Raw genomic sequence first — 23,720 nt, forward strand, 5'->3', positions numbered from 1 at the left:
AGCACAGCTCTGGGGTTCCTTAGCCAAAAGCTGGAGACCCCAAGAACACAGAGTGGGTAAATGATCTCAGCCCACGTCAGGATAAACCCACACACCCAGCCAGGAGCTCAACACTTCTGCAGTACAGGATCACTCAGGTTCTTTAGGACAGCTTTAAGCCACTTTCCTGCCCAAGTCCTGACACTTATGTACTTTGTTTAACTTCAAATACCTTTTAATAGGATTTAAGAACTCATAAGAACTTTATAACCAGTGCCATGGACATTCAGGGAGAAGAAGGTTTTGCCTTGTATAGCTGAATTTGTCTGTAGCTCCTACACAGTCATAAACAAAAACTGCTATAAATAAATCACATTTTAAATCCACACATAACTAAGTTGGATTTTCACTGAGCAGCTGTTGCAGACACACTGCAGTTAAGTCCTAATACCACAGGGGGTTTTATGCAAATACTTCTTTTCACCTCAGTGAAGATATTCTAAGTATGCAATCGTTAATCTGCATTCACTAATTACCTCATTGCATTTTAAAGTTGATATTACCCAGCCTTTCCCCCCACAAAAAAAAAAAAAACACTTGAAGGCACCAGAATATGAACTATTGGCCTGTAAAATTTCACTCCTTAGAAGAGCCATTAAGCTCCAAGTCATGTCCAAAACCTCTATTTCTTCCCTGAAGATCATCCAGCAGCTTTCCCTGCCACAAACCCCATAAACCAATGAAAAACCAGACCCCAAGCAGAACATCCAGTCCCAGTCCCACAGGAAGAGCTGGCCAAGCCCCTGCAGCAACCAGCCAAGGTACAAACCCTGAAAAGAGGGGGAGAGAAACCCCCAAACTGACAGCACCCACAGAATGCCAGCCCCTGGGCACTGCTGGTGCCGCTGGCACAGCTGAGGTAACAGCAGCGAGTCGCTTCTCGTTTGTGTCACACAGACTTTCAAATATTCCCCAACATTAGGAAATCAAACAAAGCCCAAAACAACACCTGAACTCAAACCCACACAACCACACAGCCCCCAAAAGAAGAATTAAGACAAGCTAGTGAGAGAGGCATTCTCAGAGGGTCTGTACAGCTGAGCTCTGCTTCGTAAATTAACGTAAGGAATCGGTTTCTGGTTGTACTCTTGTTTAATGTAGAAATGAAGCATCACAAAAAAAAAAGGACCTGTTGTGCTTTTTGGCATTTTTCACTGACCCCTGCGACCTGTACAGTAAGTTGTGTTCTCCAGAAACAGAAAATGGAATTGGATTGGAATACAAAACTCTTCACTGGTATAAACATGGTATGGCCTCTGTGAGCAGAGAAAGAGCCCGTGGGAGAGGAAAGGAGGAGTGGCTGCAGCAGAGTGGAGCTGTGGCACTGCCAGGAATCTCTGCAGAAGCTCACTGGGTACAGACAAACCATCAATTCACTTCCTAGCTCTGGATCTATCACATGGATATCATTTGCACTGATCAGACACCTAAATGAGAGAGTTCTACTGTCAAAGTGAATGCAGGGGCAGAAATATTAAATTAAAGCCACTGGTCCAAAACCGGTTTCTAGCAGGCTGGTCCACTGTGGTGTCCTGGTCCTGCTCAGGGGGAGCACTGGCGGTGGCACCGAGGACACTGTGGTTGCTGGTCTATGGGATCTGTACTGGTCCAGTCCAGGGCATCCACAACAGCACAGGTGGCACTCAATGAGCGGATGGTGCTCTCCAGAGTGGGTCTTTGCCACTTTTCTTGGTAAGGCAGCAGCCAAGGCCAGCACATCCTCCCTTTGCTGGCTATTTACCATGAACTTTGCTACAATGATACAGCAGCAAGACCTTTCTCCTACAGCTCCTCAGAGTACAGCTTTTGTTCTCTCTGTGAATCAGCAGAAAGCTCTCGATGAAACCTTCCATCCGTAATAAGAATGCAACTCTTTTGAACTCAAACAGTTTTATTTAATGTTTTCTTGCAGACTTTCTGCAAAGTAGCTTCTTTTGAAAGAAGAGAGAAAGAAGGGGTTTTTTTGGGAATACCAAGTTAAAAATGTGAGCCGAACTAAACATGCCATACACATGCTGAGAGGAATTTAACACACATTCATCCGTATGGGCACTCTTCAGTAGACTGGACCAGTGTTTCAACGCAAATTCCAGCCCCCAGAGAACTACATGGTTTAGATTTCACAGTATGACTTTTCCCCCTGTAACCTGGGGGAAAAAACCTTAACTGGTAAATTGACCAAGTTCTTAGCTGCTCTGTCCATCGAGGTTCTGAGACATCAGAAAAGACTGGACCACTTCTTCCGTGGACTGGGGGCTGGTGCTGACGTCCTCCAGCGCATCCGTGACCGAGAACTGCCGGTCCCGCAACCGGTTCCAATTGGCCAAAATGTTGTGGTACTCAAACACCTTCTCATAATTGCCAATGGAATTGTACAGTTTAATGAGACCTCTGTAATCATATTCAAGTCCACTGTATCCTTCACCAAAAAGCTTCTTTCCTAGAGAAACCCAAGACAAAAACCAAGTTGAGAGGTAAGATCTCCACGGGCCGCCTCCGAGTTATCAGGTTATTTTTACCAACAAAATTTGCCTACTCTCCACTTATGCTCAAAATTTACTCTCCACTTATGTTCTAGCCACAGAAAGTTGTCTAGAGATTAACAGCCAAGTTATTTTCTAAAAAGTTTCCTGTAGGCACTTACCAATTGCTATGGATCTCAGATAAAGCTTTTCAGCATTCTCATACTGGTTCATGTCATAGTTGTAGAGGGAGGCGAGATGGCCCACGGAGAGGGCAACTTCATAATCCTCCTGCCCTAGGAGCTGCTCCTTGATCTGGATGGCCTTGATGTGCATTTCCTCTGCTTCCTGTCAGGGCCAGATTCACACAGGTCAGTCAGACACCACTCACCACCCCAGAAAAAGAGGGGAAAATTAGTTTAAATAAATTTAACTATGCAGCAGCTCAAACAGTAGCATTTTGTAACGGGCAGAAAGTAACAAAGCCAAACACAGTCCAAGTTCTCCAAATTCTTTAGTGAAGTGGATCAGCAGATAGCAGCACCAAGCTGTCTGTCACCCACTGAGGGCACCATCCATCTCCATGGATTATTTCTGCACAAAGCTTTTGGGGTGAATGATACAGCACAGAACTACCAACTGAACTTGGGAATTGTGGACATTGAAACCCCTCATTTGTAGTGACAGATTTCAGCTGCCTTGCAGATTTTAGGTCAGGAGTGAAGTCTTACCTTGAACTTCCTCATGGACTGATACAGTCTGCCCAGGTTGCCGTAGTGTTTGGCTGTTTGCACGTTGAACTCCCCAAAGGCTTTTTTAGCCAACTGGAGCGAGGAGAGATGCAGGTCATGAGCCTCCTGGAGCAGCCTCTGCTCTGTCTCCTTGTTGTGACAGTCTATGGCAATCTCCTCCAGGATAAGTGCTGGGGGCAGGAGACAGGAACTGTTACTGTGCCCACACCCAGCTCAGAGCCAGGGGACACAGCCCACCAGGCTTTGTGGCTGTCACCAACTGCTGTGTCAAGCTCCCAATACATTCTTACATTCTGTAATTTCACCCCCCCACTCTAACTCATCTGGCTAAGTTGGTTTGGTTTTTTTTTTTAATTTTACAAGTGTGCTGCAAACATCAAGGACTACAAACACCTCCACTGAAAAAGACAACTCAAGCTACATTGCCTGGGAGGGACCAGGATGAGCACACTCAAATTATTCAAACAATAAAGGGAACTACCTTTAACTCTCTTCGAAGAGGCCAAGAGGAGATGGTCTTCTGGGAGAATGTGAGTGATAATGCCAATAGCACGTTCAGCATGGAATCTGAGAGAGTTGAAATAAAAAATTCAGGATCTGTTTATGTATGCCAGCAGTTGACTGATGAAAAATTAGAAATATTAATGCAATGAATATTTTTCTTCATTTACAGCACTAACTGTGCTGCTGTGTGCTGTACTCACAGTGCATTGTCAAATTTCCCAGAGCTGTACTGGTGAACATATGAAGAATAAGCCAAGTCTTCATGAGCTGTAGCTACATGGATGTTTTTACCTCCAAATACCGACTGCCGGATATCGAGCGCTGTCTGCAAGGGTTCCAAAAACACAATTTCATCAGTTCACACAGAAAAAAACCCCAAATTCATCTCTATGATGAATCTACTGCCTCTGAAATTCTCTACATATTTGAAACACTAGTTATATACAAGACAGGAGTCAGAGGAAGACAAAGACAGCAAAACCCCATAGCTGGCAGTGTTTGGGGTTTTTTTAAACATCATGATTGCAGTAATGAAATCAACTAGTCTCTATCTCCATGAATTAACTACAGCATCTGAGAGATTAAAACCATCAAGAGAAAAGTCCTGCTGCCTACCTGATAGATGGCAACAGATTGGCAGATATTGTCTACGTTGAGCAGGTAAAATCCGTAGTCTAGTAGCGTGTCAGAGTATTTGGGGTGCTTGGCTCCAAAATGCTCCCTGCACAAACACACTTCCATTACAAACTGAGGTCAGCTGAGTACAATTTTAGAAGGGTTTTTTCTGGAATGGCCCTTACCTGGCAAGGTACACGGCGTGCTTGATGAGCTGCTCAGCCTTCTTGAACTCCCGTTTCACCACGCAGGCCTGGGCAGGGGAAGGGAAGCACGTGAGTAGCTGAGCACTCACAGCTCAGCCCCTCCAGACACTTACCCTTGGTTTTAATTTCAAAATACCATTGTGGTTATTAAGGGACTTTTCGGTTATTTAAGAAAAGGAGCACAGCATTAATAAACTTCTTATTTTATCCTGCCTGACTGAAGGGATTGTGCTGTACCTAGTCCAGATCAGAGGGGTCAGAGGCCTTCCCTGGAAGTTTGCAGGTTAACATTGTCACAAGGGTCCCCAGGGCAACTCCAACTCCATTTTAGAAAGACTCAAATAGAAACAAACTCCCCCACCCATTCTGAGACAAACAAGCAACAATCCTTAGGGCCCCTGAGGAGAATTCTGAAGGTAACAACATCTCCTCAGCTTTCCTGGCAGCAATTTAGTACCCAGAGCAATGGGGAGATTTCAGGTTCACCTTTGACGCTTGTCGTAGCACATCCACCACTACTTTTATGGGCAGCCCAACTGTGATCTCCTTCATGGCTTCTATGCACCACTTATAGGCCTGTGGGACAGAGACACCAACACAATGGAAGCTGGGACTTCACAACACTGGAACATTGTTATCTGCCTCTGAAAAGCTGGTCATTTACATTCCGAAATTTAAAATACACAGTTTGAGTGTTGTGTGCAATGAATTGTCCTGTTATGTCTTAAAAGACAGACTTAAAAACCCATTTTAAGGTTAATAGTGAATATGTAAGTCTTTTATATTAATCTAAGGTTTATAATATTCCAATGGCTTTTACAAACAGAACATTTAAGCAATCCTCACAATTCCCATTGTGCAGGACAACACCCTGTCAGTGAACTTAGGGATTGAAGGAACACCAGTTTATGGAGTAGTTACATTTCACACAGGGTATAACAAACCAGGTTCTGCTATTAATTTTCAATTACTAAAATAAGCTTTTACAACATTTCATTTACAGCTGACCAACACATACATGCAAGGTAACACAAGTATGTTCATGCTGGTCCGAGTGCTGTGAAGAGCTCACAGACTAACACAGAAGGATCCATGGAAACAAGAGTGGATAAATGAATTATGGCTCTGGCAGTGCCACACAGGTGCCAGGGAGAGCAGAACCAGGACTAGTGAGGCACATGCAGGAGGTGCTGGTGCCAGGAGAGCCCCCCACGGCCTCACCTCGTCGTAGTGGCTCTTGGCGAAGAGCAGCGCGCACAGCTCCCCGTAGAGCGCCGCCTTGTTGGCCTGCTGCCCGTGCTTGGCCAGCTTGTCCATGTAGGACTGTGCCAGCTTGAAGGTCTCCTCTCCCAGGTGGTACTTGCAGTTCCCGTTCCGAACGTGCAGCAACCTTGGGGGATGCAGAGAGAGCTGCTGAGGGAGCTGGAGAAACCTCTGCCTGCAGCAGCACCAGGGATCTCCCGGGGGACACCCCCGGGCTGGAGCTCTGCCAGCCCAGCACGACTGCCCTGCCTGGCTCAGTCACACACAGCTGGGCACAGGGCAGGAATTTTTCCTGCTGGAGATGCCACAGGATTTCACCTATTGAGACAGTTCTGTACTGAACCACTCTGGTGTGGTGCCTTTGTGTGTTATTTTCCATAAAATCCACTCTTCCCAATACTGATGAGATTCCATTCCCAAAGCCCTGCCCTACAAAGTCCCTTCCACGTCCTTCCCAAAGCAGCCATAGTAAGTACAACACAGCTCATTTTCCTGCATCCCTGCACTTTCCCACAAACCCTGAGTAGCTCCAAGTGGGCATTTTTGTGCTTTGGGGCTTGGGGGAGGTCTTCATCTAAGATTTAGCCACATTCATTCCACATGAGAACCAGCCCCACCAGGAGAGACCATTTTATTGATGACAACAGCTCAAACATCCTCTGCTCTTCCCTCTCCTATCCTGCTGCCTTCCCATCTGCAGGATCAACACCCAAATACAGCCAGTGACACCCAGCACTGGTGAAACCTACTCCTGCTTCTCCAGAGAAGTAACAGTTCCAGCTTGTGGCACTTACTACAAATAAAAACAAAGAATTTGTGCATCAGTGCAGGCTGATGCTCACCAGCTTTAACAAGGTGCATTTGGAATGGGTGTGTGTTGATATTCCAAGCCCCAAGGGCAGAGCTGGATTCCCAGCCAGGGCAGCTGCTCCTGCTCCATGGCAAACACCTGCCAGGGAGCAGACATGGAATTTTGGTGAATTAACCTCCACTGTCCCTGCTGGCAATGTGTCATTAGACAGTGAGTAACAGACTGAACACACCAGGCAAGGCTTGGGAAATCAGGGCACACAGCACAGGGAGAACTGCACAGAGGGAAGGGAAGCACAGTGTGAGGCTGCATTGCAAAGAGGCTCAAACTCTGACTACATGGGTTAATGTACAGGAACTGCATTTTAGTCCTGATATCATACATTGGGATAAAACTGCCAATCAATTGCTAAAGGGGAAGGAGTAAACAATGAAATTTTTGCTCAATTTCTTTCCTAAACCTGTTTCCACTTGCTCCAAATAGAGATTTAAGCTATGCAGCCATTCTCCCAGTGATACAGCTCATCCTAAGAACTTCCTGTCCAACACTGTCCCTCTGTTTCCCACCCAAATGCATCACCAAACCCCAACAGTAACAAGAGAGGAAATAAAGTTTCCATTTTCCTAAGCAGGGCCTGAAGGCTGGCACATGACAGATGTGGATTTGCTGCACAAAGAGAACATCAAAAGAAAAGCCCTTCAAAACCCTGCAAAAGCTACACAAATTCCCCCTCTCCAGTGGGAAACAGCACTGTGGCTCAACAACAGACAGCAAAAAGCAACACCCACATTTCTCCTTAAATAAAGCCTCAGAACTAAACACGATGTACAAGTGCATTGTGTGCCTGGTCACAGGAACATTCCAGCAACAAGAAACAGGAATTATAAAGAAAATGAGAGAAGAATTAAGTAAACAGTTTTCCTAAAGAGAAAAAACCATTTTGCCAACACCATTCAGTTGGGAGCTGCTCTGCAACATCAAAACCACGGAGCCCAAATCCCATGTAATGGAATAAGCCAGTGGGGATAGCACTGCAATTTAGATAAGCTCCTGGGAAAGATCATATCCAGTGTCTGGATGCTTCAGTGATAGTGTCTAGAAACAAAGAAATCTCCCCAAAACCCAAGCTAAACCTAAGCCAATCCTCTAGGATAAGCAGAGTTTATGTGATCCAGTTCTGAGTAACAAAAAATCCTTTATTAATCCAAAGGAATCTTAGGAGATAAAGCCAAGAGGAAGAGAAAAGGCCTCAGGACGTTTATGCTAATGGCTCTGAACCTCCTTTGATGTCTGCAGTAACAGCTTTTGGGGACTAACCTCCCCCAACAAACTCAGTCTCTCAGAGCCAACACAGCAGCTTAGGAAGTCTAAAACCACCAGAAGAAAACAAGCCAAGAATCAGCCAAACGTGCAACAATGAAGTGGGAGAACCATGTATTTGTGTTATGCACTTGTACCTCTTTGTTTAACACAGAATAATGAGAGAAGGCAAACCAAAAGGAGCACCACACCCCCAGAAAAGCAGGGTACAAGCTCAGAGAAACCTCACACTTCCCCAGCTTCTCCACAGAATTTACTACTGCCAGGACAAGGAAACACCAAGTTGTGCTTAAATAACACAAAACTTCACACATTTTTCGACTGTGTTCTGTTAATTCTGCAATGCATTAATTCAACTCCCAGTGGTTTGACTTGCCAAATAAAGTGTCATACTTTCAAAAGCTGGACTTGAATTTTGTTTCCTTAAAACTCCCCCCAGCTGCAGTGCAAGCTCAGTGCGAGCCTCCTGCAGTGGGACCAGGTGGTAACAACACCATTTACTCTCAAGCTGAAAGGCAGTAAACTCAGTCTAATGACTGCTCTCTGCCACACAAAGGTGTTCAGATTTTACAGATTTAGCCCTTCCCAAAGTGTTTGAGTTCTTTCAGGTTGACACAACTCCAAACCAAAGAGGCTGAGTGTTTGGGAGATGCCAGAACATTTCCCACTGCCCCTGCTGGTGATGTCCCAGCAGAGTTCCCCAGGGAACAATGGATGTCTGCACCAAACAGAGCCAACACCCCAGCTCAGAAGGACTCATTCTAACACAGGGTGCTTTCTTCCAGCACAGAATGAAAATCTCCTTTCCACACTACTGTCCAGCAGAGACAGTTCCCTTTTTTCCCTCCCTTTCTTTCCCTTCTTTTCATTTCTATTTGGAGAAGGTGACAGTTATTTTTAAGCAACTTCTCCAGCTTGCCAAAGAGCTTGATGCAACGAGAAAACTTTTTTTAGATTAATTAGAAGGCAAAGGACCAAGCAGTAACTGTGGCTCTATATCCATCACTCCCCAGTTCCAGGAAGCTGGATACGTGTGCCCAGGCTCCTGGCATCACTTCTGGAATGCCAGCCAGCAGAACCAGGCAGAGCAGTGTTGCCATGGCCCTGGGGCTGGCACAGGACATCAGCAGCTCTTGGCAAAGCCTCTTTACTCTTCGTGTTTGCCCAACCATAAACAAGATGCTGGGCTTTTTTTGGAGCAGCTTTCCAAACAAGTTTTGCTCTACATTCAGATAAATACAGCACATGCTTTGTTCTTTGTTAGAGCAGCTAAAAAAAATAAATAACCCTACTTCAACTCTACCCAGCAGCCTCCAGGTGCCCATGGGCACATCGGGAGTGTGCAAAAACAGCCTGGTGGTGGTGAGAGCAACAAAACCCAGCCAGCTCCTGCCTGCAGTTCATCACACCTCAACACACAGGGGAAGAGCAAGAGGCCTCTGTCAATGAAACGTGAACCCCTGCAGGCCCTGAGGAACAAGGCAGCTTCAAAACTTTAACAGCAAAAAAGAAAACTTTTCCAAATGTTTTCAGCTGTGGCTAAAGGTGCCCACAGGAATTGGACACCCAGATCTTCACCCAGACCCAGAGCTAAGCAGTCAGCATGGAGCAAGAGAACTCGCTGGATCTGCAATCAGGAAAGGTAAGTTTGGCCTTTATTTCTGCTCAATTGTATCTATTCTGTTTGCATTTGGATTTGGCAAACTCTCTTTGTGATAAATAGAACTTCAGCAAAGTTCAACACAGAACATTCCTTCACAGGAAAAAATCCTTGGGAAACAAGAACTGCTGGACCACTGTTATTATCCAGCAGTGTTACCCATGAGAGATTACATAGGACAGTAAAACATTGGTTTTTTTAATCCATTGTACTGTGCTGCCAACTTAGAAGCTGAAAATCCAGGGGTTAGTGTAAAACAAGCACCTCCTGATCTTCAGCTCTAGCCAGGAAAGTGTTTTGGTGCAGCAGAACACTAAAGGAGCACCTGGAGCTGGATGGCTCCAAGGTTTCCTGGGAATTCAAGGTGAGCTCACCTCACACAACACTCCACAGCACGGAACCAGTGAAGGATTTCATCGTGGAGGGTGCACAGCTGAAGGCAGGAAAGGAAAACCTTCTCAGCATCACTGTACCAGCCTGCATCTGACAGGAACCCCCCTGCAAAAATCAGCAACAAACAGCAATTTGAAGAGCAAAACGTTTTCAGGAGGAAAAGGGTTTGCTCAGGTCTTGCAAGATGATCACTTTCTTTCATGGACCTGCTTCTACAGACAGAAATCCTGTCAAGGTCAAACCCTCCTGACCTGGAAAGGATGAAATGTAAGAGAATTTTCCTACAGCTGAAGGAAATAATACTTTGGTTTAGGATGCTTTTTTGTTATTACAGAGTTTTCCTACAGATTTCTGTCAAAAAAAACCCCAGAACTTACCCACACTAAAATAATGCAAATTCCTCATCACATCTGCAAACCAATTTTAAACTTAAACTGTTTGAACTAAAATGTCTATACATTTTTTGATATTAAAATCAAATATATTTCTTTTAAGACACCAAGTAGCTTTCTAAAAATTCCATTCCAAAACACACAGTTCTTTAAAAGGCCTATCTTTAACAGGAAAAAATTACTGTTACATTAACTGAAGCTTGCAAGAGAGAAAGCAAAGAGCCCACGAGCAGCAGTTACCTAAAACAAATCCAATCTGGATTGCTTTTTCTTTCACAGCAGCATCTGACTCTGCAATGTAGGAGCACCTTCTGCTGAAGGAATAGGCCAGGACAGAAGCAACCTTGACTCCATGGTCCATCAGAGCCTGGAAACAGTGATGGAGCAGATGTCTGCAACAAAGAGGAGCAGAGTTTGGTTACACAGAGGTTTGAAAGCAGTCAGTTGGCTCTCATGAATTCCAAGGACAGAAATCAAGCCCAAGCCTCCCTCAAACCCAAAGCAGATCAGTGCAAGCCCTCCTGTGAGGCTGTGGCTGATGGAACCCAGGCGTTGGGTGATCCCCACCAAGGGACACTCTCCGTGGGAGCCGAACACAAGCTGTCCTCACCGGATCACAACTGGGAGAGGGCGTTTCCAGCTCAGAGCCACCAGGGAGGAGCTCCAACCCCCGTCCCTCCCCCAGCACTCCAGACAAACGAGCAGCGATGGCTCCATTAACATCACACACACCGTGGGTGGGACTCAGAGCTCATCCCGGTTACAGAGAACCTGATCTAAAACAGTCAAGTTCTGTAACTCCACAAACTGGAATATTTAATGACAGGAAAACTCTGCAAACTGGGGCAATCCTATCAGCTTCCCTCAGGATTTGCTAGGTCAGCAGGAAATGGGTGCTGTGACTGCTGCTCCCAGGGACTCTGGGCACGACCTGTGGTGTTGAGCAACTGGGGGGGTTTGCATCGTTTGTTTTTTCTTGTTTGTGACTTTTTTTAACATCTCTTCCTAGATGGAGAGACTGAGAGCTGAAATGAGAATTATTGCTCTATTAAGATACTCACCTTTTATCTAAAGCTCGTAGCACCTTTGCAAAAACTTCTAGTTCACAAAATTCACTACCCAGCTGGCACAAGCGGCCCTGTTGGTAAAGCTGAAAAAAAAAACCAGGGAAATTTACCTTAATATGTAAAATCGAGTTTTTCTGGGAAACTCAGCTTACTAGCAGAGATAACTTAAGATGAAATCCAGACTTTAAAGCATTGAAATTCAGCAGGCTCAAATAAGTCCATGTAACAGAAGATTTCACCTCAGGAGCACAGTTTCAGTGTTAAAAACTGAGCTATCAGAGGTGCATAGATGGTTTCAAGGTTTTTTTTTATCTAAGGATGTATTTCCAGGTGTTTGTGCCCTCCTGCAACCAAAACGCTGCCACATGTGAGCTACAAATCCAAGACAAATACAATTAACAGTTTTGATACCAAATGCTTTCAGAACATGTTTAAATGACACATAAACTAGGATGTAGCAATGCAAATATATCAGATAAAAATAAACCCAAACCCACCAGTTCTGCAAGGGGTCACTCACCAATAGCAGCACTACAGACAGGCACCAGCCCCTCCCCACTGACACCTGAGCTTCCACAGGTGACTCCCCCACCAGTAAATGGGAAAACTGGAGCCTGTTCGTGCATTTATTAAAAGCACTGGCTTGTTTTATGCCCACAGTGATTTGTGCCTGCAGATAAGCAAATTTATCAGCTGAGTTGCTCACAACAAACCACAGACAGCTGTCCGTGCAGTGCGTGGTCAGGTTCTGCCACATCAGGCTATAAATGCCATGGATTTACACAGGTACAAAGGGACTGTGCAAATAAACGTCAGAGAAATCCATTGTGAACTATTCATGCCCATTATCTTAAAGGCCCTGACCCACAGATGAGCACAGAGGGGCATATGACCTCAGGAAGCAGCACTCCACACCTGCCACAGGCATCATCAGTGCTTAAATGGAAACATTAATATTCCTCCCAGTTTTAATAATGCCTTCAAATGCTTCCAGTGATAAGCATCTGGTGCCTGGTTCACCTTTTTCTCCACAAACACTGGGAGCTGATGAATTAATATTCCAAACACAGCATGTGAGAACATCTCCAGCCAGAAATTTAGTTCTAGTCAACTCTTCTTATAAAAACACACAACACTGGCTCTAGAGCACAGCAAATGTGTTATTTTAACAACACAACCTACAAAAAAAACTTCAAAAATACTTTGACCTAATAATGTCAATTGCCAGAAATGAATGTTTTCCTCTTCGTTATCTATTTTGCTGAGGGAACATTAAAAAAAAAAAAAAGGAAGTATTTTAAAAACCAGAGCAAGTTTGCATGCAAAGTTACTGCTCTGATAAAGCAGCGTGTCCCTGCACTTCAAAGGGATCAGAGCTCCTGCTGGAGCTGGATTCTCTCTGGCACTGAAGGAACAGCCAGCCTGCTGTATTTAAAAGCTACAGTCATGGTTAAATGTTCTCATTCCTTCAGCACAGCTGTCTCATAGTGAATGCTCTATAAAACCTAAAATATACTTTCTGCAGTAAAAAAAAAAAAAAACAAAAAGCAGCTGTTTAAATTGCCTGGTATTCCATGCCCAGAGTGAAGGTGGGCATGCCATCAATAATTGAGGAGGTCGTTTCTGGAGGAAGCTCAGCCATCCCCAAAGCACTGCAGCAGGATTTAAGGCAAGCAAAAACACTACCAGGTTTCACAGGGCTGAGTACAGTATCATCACTCCTCCTATTACCTTGCAGTACCAACCCAAAATCCCAGAGATTCCTGGTTTATCAAAAATTAACCATAGTAAGACTTGAAAAATTTATATATTTATGAGGTTACATAAACACTTCTTGTAAGGAGAGAATCCCTCTTACAAGAGATTCTGAGACTGCCAAGGAGTAAATGGCCTGGTGAGGTGGGAGGGAGGGGGAAGGTCCCACAGGACCCTCAGTTTTGGAACATCACTAATTTTGGGCACATGTCACGTTTGGCTCAGGCCCCAAAGTCCAAACTGCAATGTTTCACAGCTCTAACTTGAAATACAACATCTCTGGGACTTTTACTATCCCTGTAACCCCTTCCCCCGGATATGCTGGCAAACATTTTGAGGAATTAACTCAGCTGGAAGCCTCTTGGAACTGTTGTGGCTGTTACAGCAATATTTTCAAACGAAATTTGACATGGAAATAGTGAGTATACGTCAAACTGTGAAGTAATTCCAGGAGATCCAGTAACACTCATTGAGAAGCTGTTGGGAGGACTGAAGAAATTATTCTCTTGTTAAAGCTCCAGAGAGACTGAATTCCTGACCACAGCCTTGCTACATAACAAGAAAACAAAACAAAACAGTGATTCAAGAAAAACATGCCCTGACATGAACACAGAGCTTTGGACTTCTAAAGAACTATTCTGTTCTGAAGAGAGAAATGTCTTTTAGACACCAGCTTAACCTATTTGGAACCTACCAGGATTTATTTTTCTTTAACTATGGAAAAATGACTCAAAGCCTGCAAGGTGACTCCCAACTCTATCAGCTCACACATGAGTTCTGGCACTGAGGACAGGTATAAATTTAATATACAGGTGGATTATTATACCCATGCCCAATCCAGCTGTTGTGCACAGCTGTGAGAAACTCACCACAGCCCTTCTTAGGATCTAAGGCTGAATGTTGAACAGCATGTTCAGGTGGGTGTGTAACAAAAGCTGCACATTGTGGTGTCCCCAACTGAACATATTAATGACATTAACTTGTAACTTGATTATTACATCATCTTTCTATTAAAGTTCTTGTCTTTCTCTCTGGGTAGATTAAGCTAAAAAAACAACCAACCAACCTTTCTCTAAACATAATAAAAATATTTTTAAAAATCATCTTTTAAAGCAGATGGGGGTTAATTCCAGCCAGCTGTACAAGGATCCTCTAGAAAAGGAACTGAAGAAGACGCAACTTGAAAAATATGCTCCTGTTGCTCCAGTTTGGAAGAGGATTGAAAAACATGGATATTTCAGTAAGAATTACAGAGGAAATCCAAGAAGCTCCCCAGGATGTTTTGTAATGCCTAATAATGTCATATGGAGTATCAGGCCAGACTGGGGAAGGACAGTGTACTTAACAGACTGGAGAATTTGGGAAAAACGTTGGGCTGAAACCACAGCAATAAAAAGCACATCTTCCCTCCCCACTCAACAAGGAAGGAGAAAGTTTTCCTGAGTCAACAGTTCACATTTGTCAATCTGTTGACAAATGACTCGTTACCAAAAATAATCAGTTCAAAATTTAGGTACATTCCATGCTTTTAAACCAATTTCAAAATCATCTACAAACCCTCTGGACAAGATTCTACTGGATATGGATCAAGGCATTAAAAAAACAAATAATCCAGCTCTCCTTGGAAAGCACAATTCCAGCTACCAGGCTGATCTGTACAAACGCAATCAAATAAATAACCAAGACAAAACCAATGTTACTGAACTAGCATGACTTCAGAGACAATTTCTAGAGGCCAATGCTTATACACCCCAAATGTTCCCACCTGCTCTGCTCTCTGGGCCAGAGCAGCAGAGTTTGTGTTCCACAAGGGAGACAAAGTCTGAGCCTCACACACGTGTGATTCTCCTCAGGAACTGGGAAAACCCAGCCTGCTTGGAGCTCAATCAACCCAGAGGAAATGAAGTGGAAATAGGAATTATTGTTCAGCAGGAGCTCAACACCTCTGTTCATGATGTGACCTCATTATCTCAATTATGATGAGTTCTGGTGTTTCAGACTCAATAAGGATACTGAAATGGTAGGGAGGTTGAAAGATATCAGGATGAGGAAACATAACCCAGTTATGTTTAGAGGTTAAAAAAAAAAGGCAGTCTGAGTAGTACACGTTAGAAGGCAAGAAGTTTCAAACCAGTAAAGACATAACAAGGAAAGACAGTTCAGTTCACATCTAAATTTAGGCTGTAGAAATAAGGCACGTGTTAATAATAATAACCAGCAAAAACTCATGAGGTAATGATTCTCCTTCACTGTGAGGCTTTAATTGAAGAGGTGCTAGAAGGATCTGATTGAAGGCCAGCAGCATTCAGTGCAGCCCTGCTGCACACTCTGCTCCTGCCAGGTGACAGAGAGGCTGTACATGTGTGAAATCATCATGCTTCCCACACACACATTTAATTCCTAACCCCTAAACCACAGCAGGAGCAGGGCAGTTCAGTCTCTGTGAGCTCACCCTGGGGCTCAGAGCAGAAGCCCCTCAGAAAGCTCTGGGATGCTCTGCCTGCCTCACACTCTGTGTTGTGACCTTGGCTGTACTTCCCAGGCAGGGAAGCTCAGAACTGAAGCAGCAGCACAGCCACACTTCATTTCAGGGGGAGTTCATCCTGCTCCCTCTCATCAAAGCCCCTGGAGACTGAAACCTTGGTAAAAGCTTGTTATATTCTAATGGACAGAAATGGTGCTTGTAATGATTCTCCATCAGTAAACTCAACCTCTGCTGCAATGCAGAGAACGGATGTTCTGCTGCTTGCTGTCAACAGTCAGCAAATTCCTGCTTGTTCATTTCTTTGGTTCAAAGAATACCTAAATGTGACAGAAACCAAATCAATGTCATCTTCAACTGCTCCTGTGGTTAATGAGCTCACCAGAAAATGTTCCAAGAACAAATTATTTTCAAGAAAAATCAATTGGAAGAAAAGAGAAACACACAATCCAGAAAAGCCATTCCAAAAGGAGAATGAGCATGGGATGAAACTCCTTGTTAAACAATCCAAATCCAAGATGAGGCTGGCACTGTGCAACTGCCACAAATACCTGGGACAGAGAACACTAAAGCAGCAAAGCACCTTGAAAACCAAGTCATGAGATAATTATGCAAAATAAGAGTACAAAGCAGAGGCACAAGGGGAAGAAAGGAAATCTGCACAAGACACTGACTAGAGAGTTCAAAACCTGACTTTGCCAACAGCCTTGATTCTTATAGGAACACCCTCCCTCAAAACATTATCTTCACCCCAACAAACTACAGAATATAAGAAGTTGATTTTTTCAGAGATTTTGCTGTGGTTTTCTTTGTTGGTTGGGTTCTTTTGTTTTGGGTTTGTTGGGTTTTTTTGCACTTGCAGTTTATTCCAGCTGTCACTACTTTTTAATACACAATTTTGGCATTTTGTTCATATGCTGAGTCTGAGTTATATGAGATCCAGCATATTTCTTTCTTTGGCTTCTAAAACCTACACACCCTCTCTCTCATCCTCCCCCCCCCCAAAAAAAAAAAAAAAATTAAGCAAGAGAATCTAACTAGTTTAACCAGGAAAAAGCCCAACCAGGATACACACAAACCTGGCAAACAACCAAAGGAAACACAGTATGATATGTGTGCACATTTTTATTTTTCCCCCCCAAGAGGCAGGTGTTACTTGTAACAATACTAGTTATTAAGCTCCTCAAAATACAGCTGTCATTATTAATAAGACTTTAAAATATTTTGTAGCTCAAACGTAGGCTTGGAAATTTCCAGGATATCCTCACAAGCATCCTGCTCTGCCTCTTAATTTTCTAATGGTTGCAAGGAAAAGTTAACCAGTGCTTGAAAAAAAGAGATATGCAATGATACCCTGCTGAAGCAGAGCAGGTTTGTTGCTTTACCACAATCATCATTATTTGATAGTGCCTTCTTTTGAGCTTTAGTCACTGTTTGAGAATGCTTCAGAGAGATAAATATGCTCAGTATGAGGAACCTGCCTGCTCCTGTCACCTTGCAGCAGAACCCACTCCTTACCAAAGCCACAAGAACATCCTGCAGCCATCCCAGATCCATTCCCCACTCAGGTTTATAAGCATGTCCCAGAAGCTATCAATCCTAGAAGATGTAGAGGTAAAACCAATTGGATTTTTTAAGGAGTGGGAAATAAAGGCAGTAAGTTATGACAATAGAGCCAAACCATGGACTAGAGGGTGTCCTGGGGACCAACACCAAGACACTGCTGGTATTTTTTTCCTGTGAAATAGCAGCACATTGATTGTCTCTGCTGGGGTATCTCACCTCCAGCTTCTGAATCAACCTAGACATGTTGGCAAACCTGGCAAATGTTAAGTGTTAATACCAATGACTATGATGAAAACATTTTTGTATAGCTACAGACAACTAACATCCACAGATCAAAACAAAATCTGACTGGTACCACCTTTTTGTTGTTTTTTTTTGCAAAAATCAGTGGCAGTTTCTCAAGCACCACAAACCATGACTAATACCTAGATAAAAAAACTATTACTTACAAGTTATGTGAAAGATTGGAAACATTTTTTAGTCCTTTTACTCATGACAAAATGAAAGTAATACAGGATACTAACAAACAACTGACACCCTCCAACACAGCAGCAACAAACACCATGTAGTCAAATATTTTGAAGTCTTCTAGTCTGTCTTACTCCAAAGACTGTTAATAGCTTTGGAAATTCTACTTTAAAGAACTCAGTGGTCAGGATACATGGAATATGGCTCACTGTGACGTACTGGGATTTAACAGCCACCTGATATTCAAAATAACTACCCAGAGCCAAAACAGCAAAACAAGCACCACACACACTGTGAGAGGGATGCTGTCCCCAGCCTAACCTCATTCAGCTACCCCAAATGACACTTTTGATGCTGTTGTGTCCACATAGAGACCCAAGAACCAGTCACCAAGCATTCTACAGATGCACAGAGACTCACAGGAGGGAAGGGACACTGAAATAGTTCCATCCTGCCAAGGGCAGGGATCCATTCTCTAGACCAGGTCACTGCAGGCCTCATCCACGTTGGGTGTTCTCCACGGGAAAGGTGACACTGAGGACATGGAAGCCCAGCCCACTCTTACAGCCACAGAACACACACTGCAGGCATGGCCCAGTTTGGTTTATTCTGCATGAGGACATCCCATAGATGTGGCTTGGTAAGAGGAATATCAGTGCACCTTACACAGTTCAAAAACTCCTGTTGTGAAGCACAGAAATTAGAGGAACAGCTTCAAGCTGACAGAGAACAGGTTTAGATTAGAGATTAGAAAAAGATGTCTAAGGTGGGTGAGGCTCTGGCACAGGTTTCCCAGAGCAGCTGTGGCTGCCCTGGATCCCTGAAGTGTCCAAGGCCAGGCTGGACAGGGCTTGGAGCAGCCTGGGACAGTGGGAGGTGTCCCTGCCCATGGCTGGGATGGAATGAGATGTGCAGAAAGGGCCCCTCCATCCCAAACCAGTCTGTGATTCCAAGCAATTGCTGTCATTAGCAGCAGCTGTGCTGCCCCTACAACACAAACACCATTCTGGGGACAGGCACTTATCACCTTTATCATCACCTGCCCAGCAAGATGACAAACCCAAGTACTCCAGCAGAAGAAACATGCTGGAGAGTCTCCTCAGAAATCAGATGTGCTGGATCTTCTTCAGCATGGAACCACTCCACGTGAACCTGATTCAAAGCAACCACTAATAAAAGCATAAAAAATCAGTGATCTATTAAGCTCACCTACAGATAAGTTCTTAAACAGCTGGGAATAACACATCCTTGCACATTTCTATCATCAGAAGGAGGTTTTGTTTCAAGCTTTTAAAAAACACAGACCACCATCCTCTCACCTGAATGAGCATGAGAACGGGCAATGCCAAAGAAGTTTATTTGTCAATGGTCACACTTATTAACAGCTGAAAGTCACCCCCAAAATATTCTTCCACATGGTGATTTTCATATCTCTAGCCTTTAGCTGATGTGTCAATCACATCATTATCTGTGAGCATGCTCACATGTCATAAAAATGGGTTTCCATCCTTCTCACCACCTAAGGCAGACATGAAATAACCAGGACACAGAAAATGTACATGCCTGTTTCAACACTAGAAAAGCAATTTCCCTATCTCCAGTAAATACTGCTACTCTCCATGTATATGATGGGTCATTACACCTGGTTGATAAAGATTAAAGATTTACTTCATTTAAAAACTCCTAAATTTTCAGAAATTTGCAGGCAGAGGAAAGGAGGGTTATTCCTCATCACAGGTTTTTGGGGGTTTTTATAGACATTGTTTCTCCCCAGATGAATGCTCATTTCCAGCTGCTCCTGCACATGAATGAAATGCCTGTTTAGTGGACAATAAGAAATTAATGGACCATCTCAGTGCACCTTTTACACCAAATCCGTATATTCCAGGGGCAGCTGAACGAGAAGCAGCCCTTTCACCAAGGAATAATTTAATGCTACTAAAACTACAGCATTAAACAACTGTCAGTTCTTTCCATCTGGCTGCCACCAGCTCATTTATACTAGACCACGGCAAACAGCTCCCTCAACCACTGACATCACCGTGTCCAATTCATTATTACAAAAAAAAAAAAAAAAAGGGGGGAAAAGGAAAAAACATCTTCCACCACAGCCAGCTTGGCTTCATCCTGCCCGCACCGCTCCCCAATGGCGAGAAGCACCTTCCCCTCACGACCCCCAAGGCCAGGCCCCGTCCCCGCGTCCCCCTCGGGGGCTCCCAGCCCCTCACCGCGACCTCGGGGCGGCTCCCGGGGGCAGCCACAAGGCCCCAGCACGGCCGGAGCCGGGAGCCGCCGCTGCTCCAGCCCCACAGGCCCTGAGCCCCAGGCCCGTCCTTCGGGCCGCGCCCGACACCGGTGAGACCCCTCAGCCCCGCGCCCCCGGCCAGGCCAGGCCCGGGCCGCCCCCCGGGCTGCTTCTCCTTCCACGTCCCACAGGCCCGGCCGGGCCCGGCCCCGCTCGGCCGCCGCCGTACCTTATAGTACACGTCGAATTGGATGTTCTCGGGCAGCGAGCGGATGTCGCGGCGGCGCGCCCGCCCGTAGCTGTCCACGACGGCCGAGATGGCCGTGTTGTAGAGCGTCTCGGGCACCCACTCCAGCTCCACCGCCGCCATCTTGGCTGTGCGGAGCCGCCTCCCCCTGCCCGCCCGCTCTCCATCTCGCCCCGGGGCTCTCAGCTCCCCCTCACGCCCCGCGGTCCCACAGCCCTGCCCTCCCTGCGGCGGTGGTGCCAGGGCATCATGAGGGAGGCACGGGAACAGACTTAGGGGGAAGCAGGGCAGCGCTGTGGGGTGGGGTTTTATGGAGGGTCTGGAGCAGCTCCCTGATGAGGGGAGGCTGCGGCAGCGGGGCCTGGTGAGGCTGGAGAAGACGGAGAGGGGATCTCGCTAAGGCGTAAAGAACCTCTCAGAGCTATCAGAGGATGGTGCTACTCTCTCCGGTGATGCCCAGCGACAGGACGAGGAGCAATGGCCATGAGCTAAAACACAAGTTCCACCCCAACACGAGGAAGTGCTTTGCATGAGGGAGGTAAAGCCCTGGAAGGGAGTGGAATCTCCCTCTCTGGAGACATCCCAAACCCACCTGGACACTTTCCTGCTGCAGGTGGCCCTGCCTTGGACCGGGAGGGCTTTAAAGCTCCTTCCAAACCTCTGGATTCTGTCAATTCCTGCAGGTAGCTGTGGGGAGTGAGGTGGGATTGCCCACCATGGCCCCACAGCCCACACCAGCCCAAGGAGCTTTATCTTTTGGAGCTGAGCACAAAGCATTAAATATCACCCCTCACACCCTGAGCCCCACCCAGCCCAAACTTCTCACGGAGCATAAATATCATTTACAGCTCACCTGTGCTAACACCCAGCTAATATTGGGCTTTCCATGACCTCCAGGTGTGTTGGCAGCTCATGTCAGCACTATTTGGGCACCTGGAGTTTGCTGTTATAGGACATAATAATCATAACTATGAAAAAAATTTTATTATTATGTGAAATTTCTGTTGTCTGTGGTGTTTTCGTAGCTAATGTAGGGCTGCTACTGTTCTTTCTAATTTTAAAAATTATAGGAGGCAGAACTCGTGCTGTTTTGCTTTGGGCACGTTATTTTTAAAACCCAAGTTGTTGCTATTCCTCCCATTTTTGTGAGAGGACATTATTCTTTGTCCTTTGCTTGCATGAAGAAATGTTATGGGGTGGGAAGAAAGGAATGTGACATAAACAGACCATAGAAGATTGTTTTGTCCTTTATTTTTTTTTGGCTTTTCCTTTTAGTGGCTTCAGATTTTTCTTTTATTTTCTGAAATGCTGAGGATTTATTTCACCTGAGGGAATACAGCTGAGGGAATCCTGTTGGCAATTAGCCCCCCCAGGGGTCGAGGCTATTTAGCTCAGTTATTTTTAGAGGCCTGGTTTGGGAAGGTTGGAGGTCTGTTAAAAGCAGGAAAGAGCTGGGTTTTTTTTAAATGCATGAAGGGAAAATTATTGATAATGTATCAAAAAGGATTTTTTTTTTTTTAGTTTATAATGTTTTTTATTTTACTTTAAAATAAAGTATCTAGTAAGTTTTCTGCAAAAACATAGTGAAAATAAATATGCTTCTCAAGCACTGTGGTAATGGACTTCATCTTGATAAATTACTATGTTTTGAAAAGTGAGCTAGGCTGCACTTTCTACTGCCTGGCAATTTATTGTGGACAAACCTGGAGTGTGCCCATTCAGAAAAAAAGAAATAAATGTATCTCTGAAGGAAGCATGTTATATAAAATTTCTCTGGAGTGTGTTATATATACAGTCTGTAACTTATTTTAGTGGAGTCTGAAAAAGAATCTTCACTGCAAAAGCAATTTAATCTCTACATAGGGATAGAATTTAAATATACAAGCACTTGTTTTTTATTAATACTGCATGGTTTGATATATTTGTGTGTTGAACAATTTGGTGCTCTTTTATCACTAACAGTTTTTTGTTGTTAAAGGTGTTACAGAGAGTTGGAGGAGTCCTCAGGCACTGTGTTGAGATAGTAGGTAAGCATCAAAATAACATATTTAGCAGAAAAAACTGACTTCTAACAGACTGTTTATTGAGTAATTGGTTCCTTCTTAGTTGTGATGTTTGTTTAATTCCTTTTTTTTCCCCCTTAAACCATATTGGGAGCTTATTATAAAACAACTCCATTAAATAATGCATTTTTCACATCCGTAAATTATTTTAATGCAATCACTCATTAATCATTGCAGATGTTGGAAATCCTTTCAGTGCTTGTTGGCACAACTTCTGATGGATATTCTTATCTTTGTTGGTATCTTTCTCTTTCCTTTTGTCTTTTTTTTTTTTTTTCTTTAATATGGAGAAATAGTTAAAGGACTTTTCCACAGGCTGCCAATGCCTGAGAGCAGAGAGGGGATGGATGTTGTTTGGGAAAAGCCTTCAGTCAGTCTGGCTGCTGGGATCTGAGCTTTTGAAGATGCAGCTGGGTGCCTGAGCCCCTCACATGCACAGAATCTGGAGTGTGGGACATCTGGGTGTCTCTGCAGGGGAAGGGCATGCAGACGAGGATCACAAGGGGTAAATGTAGAAAGAAAATCTAATGGTGGTTATTGTAAAAAAAAAACCAAAACCAAACTGCCCTCGGAGATCAAACAGCCTCTGGGGTTGTCAGAGCTCCCTGTGTGGAAGGAGCTCGTATGGAAGAGATTTTACATCTGCAGACATGGTTGTGGGATTTCAGGAGAGTGGGAGTGGAGCCTGGTGATGTTTTGTGCCCTTAAAAAACTCAAAACCCTCCAAAAACCCCAAATCCCAACCAGATATTGGTATTGAGTTAATATTTCTGGACCCCAGTGAATTGCTGAAGCTCCCCTCTGCTGGAAGAGGCTGTTTCCATGAAAGGCTGAGTTGGGATTCCTCAGCCTGGAAAAGAGAAGCTTCAGGGAGACCCAACTTCAGCCTTCCAGCACCTGAGGGTGTCTGCAAGAGAGAGGGACCCTTTCCACAGGGCACAGGGAATGGCTTCCCACTGACAGAGGGTAGATTTAGATTAGATTTTAGGAAGAAATTCCTCCCTGGGAGGGCAGTGAGGCCCTGGCACCATCTGCCCAGAGCAACTGTGGCTGCCCCTGCATCCCTGGCAGTGCCCAAGGCCAGGCTGGAAGGGACTGGGAGCAGCCTGGGACAGTGGAAGGTGTCCCTGCCTGTGGCAGGGGTGAAAATGAGATGAGCTTTAGGGTCTCTTCCAACCCAAACCATTCCATGATTCCTTACCAGATGTGGATGGATCACTAACAAGCCATTTTGGTCTGAAAATTACTGCAGACAGTAGCAGTGTTGTCTTTATCTCACAATTTTTGACAGTAAATGAGCTTCAAACTGAAAATAGGTTCTTTTTTTTTTTCCTGTTGTACTTGTAGATTTATATTTCAGCCAAATTAGGAGCTGTATGTTCATTAAAGCCCATGCAGGAAACAACAGCA

The 23,720-nt window shown here is 44.6% G+C and overlaps 1 protein-coding gene across 1 annotated transcript; it reads right to left on the reverse strand.

Moving 5' to 3' along the window:
* Nucleotides 1-1,116: 1,116 nt before the first annotated feature.
* Nucleotides 1,117-20,388, reverse strand: APPBP2 (amyloid beta precursor protein binding protein 2). The gene is made up of 13 exons (XM_041482537.1): nucleotides 20,230-20,388; nucleotides 11,479-11,567; nucleotides 10,658-10,809; nucleotides 10,007-10,130; nucleotides 5,800-5,968; nucleotides 5,065-5,154; nucleotides 4,558-4,625; nucleotides 4,373-4,478; nucleotides 3,958-4,082; nucleotides 3,735-3,820; nucleotides 3,233-3,423; nucleotides 2,684-2,849; nucleotides 1,117-2,479 (listed from the first exon to the last, which is right to left on the reverse strand). The coding sequence occupies exons 1-13, from the start codon at nucleotides 20,368-20,370 to the stop codon at nucleotides 2,226-2,228; spliced, it is 1,761 nt and encodes a 586-aa protein (XP_041338471.1). The 5' UTR covers nucleotides 20,371-20,388; the 3' UTR covers nucleotides 1,117-2,225.
* Nucleotides 20,389-23,720: the final 3,332 nt, after the last annotated feature.

Source organism: Pyrgilauda ruficollis, unplaced genomic scaffold (genome assembly GCF_017590135.1).
Source record: "Pyrgilauda ruficollis isolate IOZ18807 unplaced genomic scaffold, ASM1759013v1 scaffold59, whole genome shotgun sequence".
Taxonomy (NCBI): Eukaryota; Metazoa; Chordata; class Aves; order Passeriformes; family Passeridae; genus Pyrgilauda; species Pyrgilauda ruficollis.